This window comes from Salvelinus alpinus, chromosome 13, assembly GCF_045679555.1.
Source record: "Salvelinus alpinus chromosome 13, SLU_Salpinus.1, whole genome shotgun sequence".
In the NCBI taxonomy this organism is placed as follows: domain Eukaryota; kingdom Metazoa; phylum Chordata; class Actinopteri; order Salmoniformes; family Salmonidae; genus Salvelinus; species Salvelinus alpinus.
In genome coordinates this window covers 50,103,004-50,116,261 of record NC_092098.1, presented here as the reverse complement: position 1 = coordinate 50,116,261, position 13,258 = coordinate 50,103,004, and the positions used below count along the sequence as shown (strand labels likewise).

General features: G+C 42.6%; 2 protein-coding genes across 2 annotated transcripts; one reads left to right on the top strand and one right to left on the bottom strand.

Moving 5' to 3' along the window:
- The first annotated feature begins 2,293 nt into the window (after window positions 1–2,293).
- On the top strand, window positions 2,294–4,740 carry rpain (RPA interacting protein). Its single transcript, XM_071339722.1, has 7 exons — window positions 2,294–2,557; window positions 2,789–2,977; window positions 3,166–3,238; window positions 3,397–3,511; window positions 3,615–3,678; window positions 3,812–3,952; window positions 4,611–4,740. Exons 1-7 carry the CDS (start codon window positions 2,486–2,488, stop codon window positions 4,638–4,640), a joined length of 684 nt encoding a protein of 227 aa, XP_071195823.1. The 5' UTR covers window positions 2,294–2,485; the 3' UTR covers window positions 4,641–4,740.
- A 397-nt stretch (window positions 4,741–5,137) lies between these two features.
- Window positions 5,138–13,111, bottom strand: c1qbp (complement component 1, q subcomponent binding protein). Its single transcript, XM_071339721.1, has 6 exons — window positions 12,581–13,111; window positions 11,877–12,027; window positions 11,313–11,406; window positions 6,046–6,141; window positions 5,758–5,883; window positions 5,138–5,512 (listed from the first exon to the last, which is right to left on the bottom strand). Exons 1-6 carry the CDS (start codon window positions 12,831–12,833, stop codon window positions 5,363–5,365), a joined length of 870 nt encoding a protein of 289 aa, XP_071195822.1. The 5' UTR covers window positions 12,834–13,111; the 3' UTR covers window positions 5,138–5,362.
- Window positions 13,112–13,258: the final 147 nt, after the last annotated feature.

Here is a 13,258-nt window from a genome sequence, read left to right as displayed (position 1 = left end):
ACGGTGAGCTCCCAAATGTAAGGTGAGCTCCCGAACGTATGGTGAGCTCCCAAACGTATGGTGAGCTCCCAACCGTACGGTGAGCTCCCAAACGTACGGTGAGCTCCCAAACGTACGGTGAGCTCCCAAACATAACGGTGAGCTCCCAACCGTACGGTGAGCTCCCAAAGGTATGGTGAGCTCCCAAACGTACGGTGAGCTCCCAAACGTACGGTGAGCTCCCAAACATAACGGTGAGCTCCCAACCGTACGGTGAGCTCCCAAAGGTATGGTGAGCTCCCAAACGTACGGTGAGCTCCCAAACGTACGGTGAGCTCCCAAACATAACGGTGAGCTCCCAAACATACGGTGAGCTCCCAACCTACTAAGATAAACACAATATCACTGGGTCACTGATCCCCTCTGTCATTATCACACACACACGCATACACACACACACACACACGCACGCACACACACACACGCACATGTTTGACTAAACTTAAAAGCACAAACAATCAGCTATCAGAGGATGATCAAATTCTCATTCTGGACCAAACATTTAATTATTGAGATGTGGAAAAATCCCATCAAGTTTTCAGTGTTTGACTAAAGAGTACCCAGACTGTCAAGGCCTGTTCCAAAAATAAATTAAAAGTAGAGTTGACTATTTAAAGTCTTTAACTTACCTTCTGTAGCATTGACAAAAATATAATCTTTCTACAGTAGGTCTATAGAAGGTCTATAGTAGGTCTACAGTAGGTCTATAGGTCTACAGTAGGTCTATAGAAGGTCTATAGTAGGTCTATAGAAGGTCTATAGTAGGTCTACAGGTCTACAGTAGGTCTATAGTAGGTCTACAGTAGGTAAAAACCCCTTTGACAAACTTGACGAACAGTGACGTAATGATTTACCTGTAGGCCAGTGACATACACTCAAATAACCGGGTCAGCATTGGGTCGATGCTGAGGCTCCCAGAACTAAGCGGACTGAATCTGTATGTCTGACACCAAGTCCTGTTCACCGTATATGGAAATAATATCCCAACGTGGCTCCGCTTTTCCGCCTCCGCTGGGCGCTGTTGCTGTGGAAAGGAGGGGGGGGGGGGGGGGACACCATGAAGTGTCAGCTATGGATGACCTGCGCGTGGAAAAAAGAACCAGCAACAGCCGGTCCGGTCCCGATGGTCGTGGCATGATCTTCTACTTGGTCCGAATCTGATTCCAAGTCGTTGAGCTGGTTCTGCTGCTTGCCTTGTCCCTGAGACAATTCTAGGGATATTGTTTCTGCCATTGCCATTTCATTATAGAACTCCACTTGATGATATTTTTTAATATGACAACAATTACAGAATAGCGCTAATCTGCTGACACTCAGCCATATAATAGGTCTTCAAAAAGGAGGGACAAATACAACCTGGAGGAAATTATTGTCCTTAAACAAAACAGAAGTGTCACTGACCCAATGATAAAGACTGAATATGTACACTCACCGGGTATATGGCCGATGTCCTCCTCTGGTGCCAATAAGACAGGCTACAGTTCGCTCATTTAAGTTGAGCATTTTTTATATCTAAAAGACATATTGGAGAATTTTCATTGTCTTCTCTTTACAGCAATAGCCATTTGCTTTCCAAATTGTTTTTTCCGTGGTTGTATTTTTAAATATTGTGATATGCCTGTCTGTGTCTCTGTGCTTTTCACTGACAGTCGCATCTCAACAATCATCTATTTGGTATTTCTCCGTGCGAGCTGCTCAAATTGTGAGCTCGTCTGACTGTAGGCTATGCGATTTAAAACAAGTCACAATTATTATTTTTAAACACTAATGATTCTCTTTGGCCAAATCATGCTTTCTGGTGTATTTGCCTGTTTTAATTATTTTATTTATAGAAGTATAATTTTGGTAATTCAATTAACTTTAGGGAAAGCTCATAGCTTCCCCTAGCCCTATGGACGCGCTGCCTATGCCTAGAAGTGATAGCAGACTGAATAAAGACTGCTATCGATACTAGAAAAGTACGTATTCCACCACTTCTCCTACAGTGTCCATGTGAAGTACCTTATGGACATTTTGTCTTTTGGTGGGAAAAAAGTAGATGCATATCATCATGTCTACATACACTGTGACAGCAATAACGTGCAAATGGACAACACATATATTTATCTCTGCCTAGAATTGAATTTTTTTGAATGATCAACGATTAGGAATTATAAAAATAAAACATAGTTTCAATGTATTAAAAGAGTTGCAACTATTTTTGCCAAACACAGGTTGTTAATTCATATCAGAGAGGAAGAGTTGCGTGTAGACAGTGACCCACTCGATTGACTACATATCCCAGGCTTAGTAACAACTTCCGGGACACGAGGGTTGTCGAAAAGCTTAAAACTCGACCAAAATGCGCAAAAGCAGAACTGTTTGGTTTGTTGTTGTGAACTTGTAGCTAGTTAGATTTTTTTGGTTTTATATACACTAACGGTACGTCATCAAAGCTACTGATATCATGGATGCGTTACACAGACATCGTTCTCTTCACAAGGGGACGACTCCACCATGGAAGGAAACCTACAGGAAGGTAAACGTTAGTTATGGGATCTCTCACGATCTGGACGGTGGCTAGTTAACCACGGCTAGTTGATAGACTCGAGGGCCAAACATTAGGCGTAATCTGAATCTAGCTGCAACTAGAATTGGAATAACGCTCAATATTTGAAGACTTGCGTGGCACACCGAGTTAATGCCAAGACTTTAGCTCATGAAGTGTATCATGTTTTGATGGTTGTTAACGTTTGTTTTTGTTCCTCAGCGTTGCGTGGACAGGTTGAAGAACAGCCGAGCCAGGTTACTGGAGAAGTACCGTCAGATGGGAGATGGTCAACACTGCAGCGCCAAGGGCTCTGTTTTCGTCCAGGAGGTGATGGAGGAGGAGTGGACTGCGCTCCAGTCGGCCAACAGAGGGCTGCCCACCCCGTGGCGTAAAGACGGAATGGAAGAGGTGAGGGTTTGTCCGTTGCATAATGACTGTGCATGAGAGGTAATCGTGTAGCTAACATGACACATGCATACAACTAATCTCCAGCTAATTTTACATGAGTTATGTAAAATGACATAAAGGTGAAATACATTTTTTATTTAAAATAAGGCAGATGGCTACTTAGCGCTTACCTCGTGTCTTCTCTACAGATGTACAGTGTCATGAAGGAGTATGATGAACTGGCAGTGTTTGAAGAAATCCAACAGGAACTTATGTCTCAAGGTAGTTTAATTCCCAAATGAATCTTGCCTGAATGTATTAGTACACACACACACACAGCTACACAAACAGACACACACACACACACACAGGAAAACCGGTTGAAACCCCTGGTCATAGATGCTTCTCTCTGAATGACATGCAACTTGTTCTCTCTCCAGAGCTCTCCATCATTGAGGAATATGAGAGAAGCATGCGGTTCGAGGAGCAGTACTTGAATTCAGTTGTGGAAGGGCTGGAGGGAGAAAGGCAAATCATATGTCCCGTATGTCACGTGTAAGTCTCTCCCAAGATGTGACTTGATACGCTACTGCACTTGCTCCGATGCGTCGTAGTTAAGACTCTAAAACCATGGACTGTGTGACTATCTACATTTCAGACACAACCTAACTGTTAACAGCCATTTTACCTCCTGTCCCTGTGGGCTTTACATCAACACAAGGGTTTGTATGATCTCATATACAATTCAATTGACCAACCCCTGTTGTGCTGACCACTCTGTTCCTCACCATAAGGCACTTTCTAGTTAATGTACTACACTTTTGGCTGATTGACGTCTGTTCATCTCGTCTCCAGCAAAGCAACGTGACCATCGAGTCTCTGCAGTGTTTGTTAGAGAGGAGTGTAACGGAACACATGGAGGATTGTCTTCAGAATCCCGTCTTCTCCATGGCCTCCAATGCAGATAGCTCTCCAAACCTCATGATGAGCTGCAAGGTGACTGACTGGCTTGAATACATGTGTGTGTAACGGATGTGAAATGGCTAGCTAGTTAGCGGGTACGCGCTAATAGCATTTCAATCGGTTACGTCACTTGCTCTGAGACCTGAAGTAGGGTTTCCCCTTGCTCTGCAAGGGCCGCGGCCTTTGTGGAGCGATGGGTAACGATGCTTCGTGGGCGACCGTTGTTGATGTGTGCAGAGGGTCCCTGGTTCGCGCCCGGGTCGGGGCGAGGGGACGCCATAAAGTTATACTGTTACACGTGTGTGTCCCAAAATGGCAATCTGTTCCCTACATAGTGTACCTTTTTTGACCTGAACTCTATGGGCCCTGGTTAAAAGTAGTGTACTATAAAGGGAACAGTGCCACTTGGGACACAAATGGTCTCTAATCATACTTACAATCCCCTTCTGTTCAGGCCATAATGTTACACTTAACTAGTATCACTACTGCGCTTCCTACACGTAGTGCCTTATGTTAAACATTCCTAATATATTCTTCTGATAAGTCATATTTTGATTAAAGGGGGTACTGCACAATTTGCACAGGTTTATATTGTTTAATTTTAGGTGTCAAAGCAATTACCCATGAATAGTTCTATCATATCGTTGAATGCAGTGACTGATCACTGAATGGATCTTGTTTCTGATTTCAGGATTGTGATTACCTGTCCATAGTTCTGTGATTCACCTGTCCTACCGGGGGAAAAGTCTGATTTTTAACCATCCTGTGTCCGTGGGAGGATTTTTCAACTCTGAAATAAAGACTTTATATTTGTACAGTAAGATTGGGCCGTTTGACTGGTATTCAGAGCATGTCTTAAAGACTTACGTTAAGAGGGCACAATCGTCTGCCAAAAGTAGTTCCTGCAGTACATTGGGCTGGCTAATGGGATGCCATAGCTCTGATCATGACAGCTGATAAGTCCTCTGTTACCAGTGTCTCAGATGTTTTCCTGTGATCTTTCTGGAGGCCTTCCTCCCTAAAAAGGTACACAGACTGCGACAACTAGCTCAATGCCTGAAACAAGTCCTTTTGATATGATCACTGGCTTAATTTCTCTTCTGCACTGTTGTCCTCATGAGGGGAAATGTACACAACTGACGCATGTCAGCAATAAAACCATGCTTAACCCACCCGTGTCATTAATGTCTCACCACACATCTTGCTCCATGATGTTCACGACACTAACAGCCTTTATATTAGCCTCAGTAAAACACAGATGCAGCAAAGTGATTCAATATGAAATTAAGAGCTGCAGAAGCATCAAATGCCACAATTCTTGTACCTATTACCCACTCCCCTCACCCAAAATTAGATTGGACACAAATGGAAAATATTTAGGAGGGGATGGTGTCTAAAACTGAAATTTAAACACGTAACAATGAATTTTGTTCCATCTACACATTAATTGCGTTTGATAAAGCCACTAAGGTCCTCCAGGAACTTGAGGTACTCCTGATGCTCCATGGCAGTGCTCAGCTCAATCAGTTCATCAGCAAATGTGTTGTCAACCCCCCGGTCAGCCAGGAAGTCCATCAGGTGGTCATACAGAGCCTGGAGAGAGAGACGGGCCAGTTTGAAGCATCGGAATCAGGAAAACCTATAAACCAGGCCAAATTCAAGTAGAGCAGCCTTCCTGAAAATGTCCTATTGTAGGCAGTAAAGTCATCGTAGATGAATAATAGCCTGGGTACCAGTCTTTCTGCCCTCTTGGCAACACCACAAACAGATCAGGCTAGAATACTGAAGCAATGATATTTAGACATGCTGCGAGAAAGACCATGAGCATCAGCTCTTACCCAGTCCAGAGACTCTGTGTTGAGTGTGTAGGACGTCTCCTTCCAATCTTCATCTCCCTCGGGCTGGAAACTGACCTCACGTATGGAAAAGATGTCGCTCTCCTCTTCCCCTTCACCATGGCTTACCTAAGAAATCAATTTAACCCAACAGTTAGATTTATTGCTTATTAACAAAATGTGGTAAGGAACAAATCAAAGCCTGCTTCCCAATAACTATGTTGATAAAGATGTCTTCTATTAATGAAATGTTTCTATAGCCAATGATGATTCATTTGTAGGGTATCTTACCTCATCTTCAGGATAATGGCAGTCAAACACCAAGGAATGTTTTGCTGCTGGTTTCGTCACCTCGACAACAAAGTTGGGTGTTGACACAATATCTGGCTGTTAGGAAACACACAAGGTTCAAAGCCTTAGTGTTGTAACAGCTGGCTGGTATGGACAAATTCATATAGAGATAAATGTAACTATGTTGCCCAATAACTATATATACACACAACTAAAATAGCAAAAAGGAAAACGTCCTCGCTGTCAACTGCGTTTATTTTCAGCAAACTTAACATGTTATGAACGTAAGATTCAACAACTGAGACAAACTAAACAAGTTCCACAGACATGTGACTAACAGAAATGGAATAATGTGTCCCTGAACAAAGGGGGGGTCAAAATCAAAAGTAAGTTAGTATCTGGTGTGGCCACCAGCTGCATTAAGTACTGCAGTGCATCTCCTCCTCGTGGACTGCACCAGATTTGCCAGTTCTTGCTGTGAGATGTTACCCCACTTTTCCACCAAGGCACCTGCAAGTTCCCAGACATTTCTGGGGGGAATGGCCCTAGCCCTCACCCTCCGATCCAACAGGTCCCAGACGTGCTCAATGGGATTGAGATCCGGGCTCTTCGCTGGCCATGGCAGAACACTGACATTCCTGTCTTGCAGGAAATCACGCACAGAACGAGCAGTATGGCTGGTGGCATTGTCATGCTGGAGGGTCATGTCAGGATGAGCCTGCAGGAAGGGTACCACATGAGGGAGGAGGATGTCTTCCCTGTAACGCACTGCGTTGAGATTGCCTGCAATGACAACAAGCTCAGTCCAATGATGCTGTGACACACCACCCCAGTCCATGACGGACCCTCTACCTCGATCCCGCTCCAGAGTACAGGCCTCGGTTTAACGCTCATTCCTTCGACGATTAACGCGAATCCGACCATCACCCCTGGTGAGACAAAACCGCGACTTGTCAGTGAAGAGCACTTTTTGCCAGTCCTGTCTGGCCCAGCGGCGGTGGGTCTGTGCCCATAGGCGACGTTGTTGCCGGTGATGTCTGGTGAGGACCTGCCTTACAACAGGCTTACAAGACCTCAGTCCAGCCTCTCTCAGCCTATTGCGGACAGTCTGAGCACTGATGGAGGGATTGTGCGTTCCTGGTGTAACTCGGGCAGTTGTTGCCATCCTACACCTGTCCCGCAGGTGTGATGTCCGGATGTACCGATCCTGTGCAGGTGTTGTTACACTTGGTCTGCCACTGCGAGGACGATCAGCTGTCCGTCCTGTCTTAGGCGTCTCACAGTACGGACATTGCAATTTATTGCCCTGGCCACATCTGCAGTCCTCATGCCTCCTTGCAGCATGCCTAAGCCGCGTTCACGAAGATGAGCAGGGACCCTGGACATCTTTCTTTTGGTGTTTTTCCAGAGTCAGTAGAAAGCCTCTTTAGTGTCCTAAGTTTTCATAGTTGTGACCTAAATTGCCTACTGTCTTTTTGTTTTTACCTTTATTTAACTAGGCAAGTCAGTTAAGAACAAATTCTTATTTTCAATGACGGCCTAGGAACAGCCTTGTTCAGGGGCAGCACGACAGATTTTTGCCTTGTCCGCTCGGGGATTCGATCTTTCGGTTACTAGTCCAACGCTTTAACCACTAGGCTACCTGCAAGCTGTTAGTGTCTTAACGACCGTTCCACAGGTGCATGTTCATTAATTGTTTATGGTTCATTGAACAAGCATGGGAAACAGTGTTTAAAACCCTTTACAATGAAGATCTGTGTAGTTATTTGGATTTTTACCAATTATCTTTGAAAGACAGGGTCCTGAAAGAAGGACGTGTATTTTTTTTGCTGAGTTTATATAATAAAAAGTTCATGGACAGTTACTTTATATAAGCAGGAGGGTGCGAGACAATTTTTTTCACAGTGCCAAGTATTAACTGAGATGGTAGCCAGTAGCTATGCTTCCATTAACTAGTCCAGTGATTTGTTTTTGTCGACATTTAGAACGTTTGTATAGAAAATAGATGTGACAAATATCTGCTAGTGCAGTTACATTTAATGATCGTGTCGATATAAACTGCTGGATGTATAAATAAAAAAAATCTACTTAATTTGTGCAAAAACCTACGGTGTTTAATAACCATGTTGTGGTTGAAGTGTTTCCATTACCCATTTGGGCAAATTGCGCATTAAAGCTGCAATATGTAACATTTTGGGCAGCCGGATCAAATTCCCAGAGAAACTTGAGTTATAGATCTGTCATTCTCATTGAATACAAGTCTAAGAAGCAGTAGATCTGTTCTAAGTGAGCTATTCTACGCTTCCCGATCTTAAGTTTAGTTTTTAAGTCTTCTTACTTTCAGTTTTGTACATCAACTTCAAAGAGCTGAAAATAAAATATTTTGGGTGATTGAAAAGATATTTCACAGCGGTGTAGGTGGTACAATGATTCTCTACACCATGTATTGCCTGTTTTGTCACAAACTGAAATTAGACAAACTTTATGAATTTTAGCAACCAGGAAATGGCGGCACGATTTCTGCATATTGCACCTTAATTAAGTTGGCGACAGCCAGTATGCCTTCCCAACTATCATGTCTCAGGTACGCCATGAATGCCAGGCATGGATAGAATGCAATAATTGACTAATATTTGCCATATTGTAATAGTTCTCATGTGCCAACGTATCGCCATATTCAATGCCACTGTGAAACGTACACCTCTGTAGATGTGTAATAATTGGATGGTGATACTTGCCAGCCAAACAGAAAACCAAGGCGAAGCAATTCAGGCATACTTTAAAGTCAGGACAATCCCTGTCCTTCAAAAGAAAACCGATTTTTTTGTTGTTGAAAGAATCCATTTTGCAGTAGGCATTTAGAATTAAATGTGGATTGGAGCTTATAGTTAAGTGATTACATCGCGTTCCCCACGTACCTTCAAAAGTATTCAGCGATCATCATTTATTTAAAAAAAACATTTTCCATCATAACTTGTTGCAATAAATACATTTTGACAAAAGACAAATCAACCCGTGGTCTTTAGAAAACGCCTCCCATATCTGCAGTTTCCATTAAACACGTCACAAAGATTTTATTTTGCATCATTGCTTTTGTAAAATAAAACTGGGTCAATGGAAACCTGCCTAGTGATTCAAAAAATAAGTTATTTAATTTACATATCCAGGGAATGCATGACTGATATTTTGATGTGCCACCTGTCAAAAACAGGATCCAGAATTATCAGATTTATTTTTTGCCCTTCCGGGGATGAATTTGCCATCTTTGTTCATTCATATTACTCGCCACCCGAGAAAGTCGGAACTCGATTGATCAATCTAGCAACAAGATAATATTTAGAGTTGGCAATCTATTAGCCTACATGGCTATCAGTAAATGTAACGTCGTACAGAAACAATCCAGCGCTAGGCCACTTGGCCTATTCACCGCAAATGAAAAGCGTGCCCAGAGTAAACTGCCTGCTACTCAGTCCCAGTTGCTAATGTATGCATATTATTAGTCGATGTGAATAGAAAACACTCTGAAGTTTCTAAAACTGTTTGAATGATGTCTGTGAGTATAACAGAACTCATATGGCAGGTGAAAACCTGAGAAAAATCCAACCAGGAAGTGGGAAATCTGAGGTTTGTAGGTTTTCAACTCTTGGCCTATCGAATACACAGTGTCTATGGGGTCACCTTGTTTGATGCTTCTACTGTGAAGTGGGGCCAAATGAGAGGGGATTGAGTAAGGTCTGCCATGAGCTAAACATGAGCTGACCATGCGCGTTCACGTGAGAGCGAGCTCTGTTCCATCGCATTTCTGAAGACAAAGGAATTCTCCGGTTGGAACATTATTGAAGATTTATGTTAAAAACATCCTAAAGATTGATTCTATACCTCGTTTGACATGTTTCTACGGACTGTAATATGACTTTTCGTCTGAACTTTTGCCTGGACATGCCCGCGCGGCGTGAGTTTAGATTGTGTACTGAACGCGCGAACCAAAAGGAGTAATTTGGACATAAATGATGGACTTTATGGAACAAATCAAACATTTATTGTGGAACTGGGATTCCTGGGAGTGCATTCTGATGAAGATCATCAAAGTGAACATTTATAATGCTGTTTCTGACTTATGTTGACTCCAACATGGCGGATATCTTCTTGGGTTGTGTTGGTCTCTGAGCGCCGTACTCAGATTATTGCATGGTTTACTTTTTCCGTAAAGTTTTTTTGAAATCTGACACAGCGGTTGCATTAAGGAGAAGTATATCTTTAAATCTGTGAATAACACTTGTATCTTTTATCAATGTTTATTATGAGTATTTCTGTGATTTGATGTGGCTCTGTGCAAATTCACGGGAAGTTTTGGAGGCAAAGCCAAATGTAAACTGAGGTTTCTGAATATAAATATGAACTTGATCGAACAAAACATAGATGTATTATGTAACATGTTGTCCCGGGAGTGTCATCTGATGAAGAATATCAAAGGTTAGTGATTAATTTTATCAATATTTCTGCTTTTTGTGACTCCTCTCTTTGGTTGGAAAATCGCTGTATGCTTTCTGTGATTAGTTGCTGACCTAACATAATGATATGTTCTGCTTTCACCAAAAAGCTATTTTTTTTTAAATCGGACTCTGTGGTTCGATTAACGAGAATTGTATCTTTAAAATGGTGTCTAATACTTTTATGTTTGAGAAAATTGAATTATGAGATTTCTGTTGATTGAATTTGGCGCCCTGCAATTTCATTGGCTGTTGGCGAGAGTCCTAGACAGGTTAAGAAAGAGCATTGTCTGTAAAGGTTAGACTCTCAGCCCAACACTCAAGGGTGTTGGGTCAACCAGCCTCACTATTGCAATAATTAATTGATATTGAATAAAGATGATTGTTTGAGGAAATGACAAAGTCTCTCTCACTTGATTAGAATAGTCCAGCAGTAGTTGCCTTGAAAACTGTCTTTCGCCCACAATAGCATTCTGCGCAACGGTCATATGCTTGTGCTTCTCAGAATGGATCTCTCCCCCCTCCGTGTCACAGTGGGCAGAGGGAGTGAGTGGCTCGCTCACATAACAACCAAAAGCGAAAAAGAGACCCATAGCAAGAATCAACATAATGCATAGGCAGGCTATTACTGTTGACCAAATAATGATTTTACATTTAGAACAATCTACAGGAATGTTGTGTTGCAAAATCACAGAAAATTACTTACATAATCAAAATGTAAGAGGAAGCCAATGTCTGTGTCTACATTTCGGTTTATCATTCCAGCTCTAGACTTACCTCACTTTCTGCCGACTTCTGTCCCTGCACTTGTTCAGCGTCCTCTTCAAAGTTAGGGGGAACACTGTTGTTGATGTTGAATGTGACGGTCACTCTGCAAGGAAGGGATCAGACAATGATTCTATAAAGAATACATTTCAAATGATGTGAATCGTGACTGGGTTAATTTCGTGCAGGTGTGCATTTATTGATAGGACATCCCAACTGTATTCATAGTCAAAATAAAATGTCTGCCGAGGCGGCAGGTAGCCTAGTGGTTAGAGTGTAGAGGCGGCAGGTAGCCTAGTGGTTAGAGTGTAGAGGCGGCAGGTAGCCTAGTGGTCAGAGCGTTGGACTAGTAACCGAAAGGTTGCTAGATCGAATCCTCGAGCTGACAAGGTAAAAATCTGTCCCTGAACAAAGCAGTTAACCCCACTGTTCCTAGGCCGTCATTGAAAATAAGAATGTGTTCTTATTAACTGACTTGCCTAGTTAAACGAAGGCAAAAATGTGACATTTACTCAGGAAGGGGGAGGTATGTATTGTAATATTGAAGTAGCGTTATTTTCTCGCCATGCTCTTTACTTTTCTCCAGAGAGCGTCCTGATGAGTTTGGCTTCGGTGCCGTTCTGCTCTAGCTCCCACCCTCCAGACATCTTGGGAAGAGTCTTGCTTTTCTGAACCTTCTTCTCTTCTTTCATTTCATCAGACAGGAAATCTCCAAAGGCTTTGTCTCCTGAAACAGAGCAGTTAAAAATATAATATTTTTTAAAAACGGAGAAGTCATTATTAACTACACGCTAGTCCTATACTGTCCCAAATATTTTTGCGCCCACCCATGTTCCATTTCCAAGGTCACATGCGCATTGCTCGACACACAGGTCCAGATGGAGATGCCATTAAGGATAGCTAGCCAGTTAACATCACACCCATTAGTTGGTTTCAACATCAGCTTCGCATTAGGCACTGCTCTAAAACATGCGGTCTTGCTTGATAAACCATGAGCTAACTTTTGACTAGATTCTATAGACATGATGGTTCCATACATTGGGGGACACGCATTGGTGACATATCTTGCACCTCCAGTCAGATAGTTACATGAGAACATATGTTACAAACGTTGTCCATGTTTTACAAGCTGGTCGCAGCTATTCTTCCATTGTTTTACACACAACTAACTAGCTAGTTCAACCAAGCAAGTGGAGGGGGGTCATTTAGCTAGCTAACGTTAACATAACGAGTACTCACACTACAGTAACTAGCTAGCTACCCAATTTAGCGATTATTACCTTCTGTATGTAGCGACACACATTCACAGGATACAGGACTCTGTCCTTTTGAACTGAAGAGTTTTGGTCTGTACCCCGATGCTGCACCATTGTTGCTCATCATCCAGAGAGACCGGGTGAAAGGCTGGATTGTTCCCGAGTTTGGAGAGCATAACGCCGATCTCGTAAGAGGATGGAGAGCACGAGTCGAGGACATTGTGGATGTAGAAATTCGAACTGCGGTAGTCACCGCTCGGGAAAGCGTCTTTAGCATGATTATAGGTTGGTCAATTTGACTAGTAAATAAAAATATATATAATGGTTTGATAAGTTCCAGTTACCAGCTACTGTACTGCGAGTACAAGTTATGCCTGGAAACACACGTGTGGAAGGACACCGTGACCTCCTCAAACTTTGAACCGGAAGTGACCACAAGGTCTAAACCAATGACTAGACCAGACACGTTTTGCGGTAAAATACGTATTAATAGTCAATACATACATGTAATGAAATATTTCTAATAAATCCAACAACCGTGTGTTATGATAACTCGCTGCGGAATGCAAAACGAAGCGGTTCTTATTGGTCTACGGTGTAGAGCGCCACCCTGCGTTCAAATGAATGACGCGCACAAGACAACGCATGATCCTTGGTCATACTGTACGTTCACGTTGATGCTTCACTATACAGTTGAAAACC

Excerpts from the sequence above, each read along its gene's own strand:
- rpain (XM_071339722.1), top strand. The coding sequence starts at position 2,486 with ATGGATGCGTTACACAGACATCGTTCTCTTCACAAGGGGACGACTCCA. Across the intron at positions 3,512-3,614 it reads ATATGTCCCGTATGTCACGT|ACACAACCTAACTGTTAACA; the intron begins GTAAGTCTCTCC and ends TCTACATTTCAG. Across the intron at positions 3,679-3,811 it reads GGCTTTACATCAACACAAGG|CAAAGCAACGTGACCATCGA; the intron begins GTTTGTATGATC and ends TCTCGTCTCCAG.
- c1qbp (XM_071339721.1), bottom strand. The coding sequence starts at position 12,833 with ATGCTAAAGACGCTTTCCCGAGCGGTGACTACCGCAGTTCGAATTTCT. Across the intron at positions 12,028-12,580 it reads TGTGTCGCTACATACAGAAG|GAGACAAAGCCTTTGGAGAT; the intron begins GTAATAATCGCT and ends GCTCTGTTTCAG. Across the intron at positions 5,884-6,045 it reads GCCATTATCCTGAAGATGAG|GTAAGCCATGGTGAAGGGGA; the intron begins GTAAGATACCCT and ends TTGATTTCTTAG.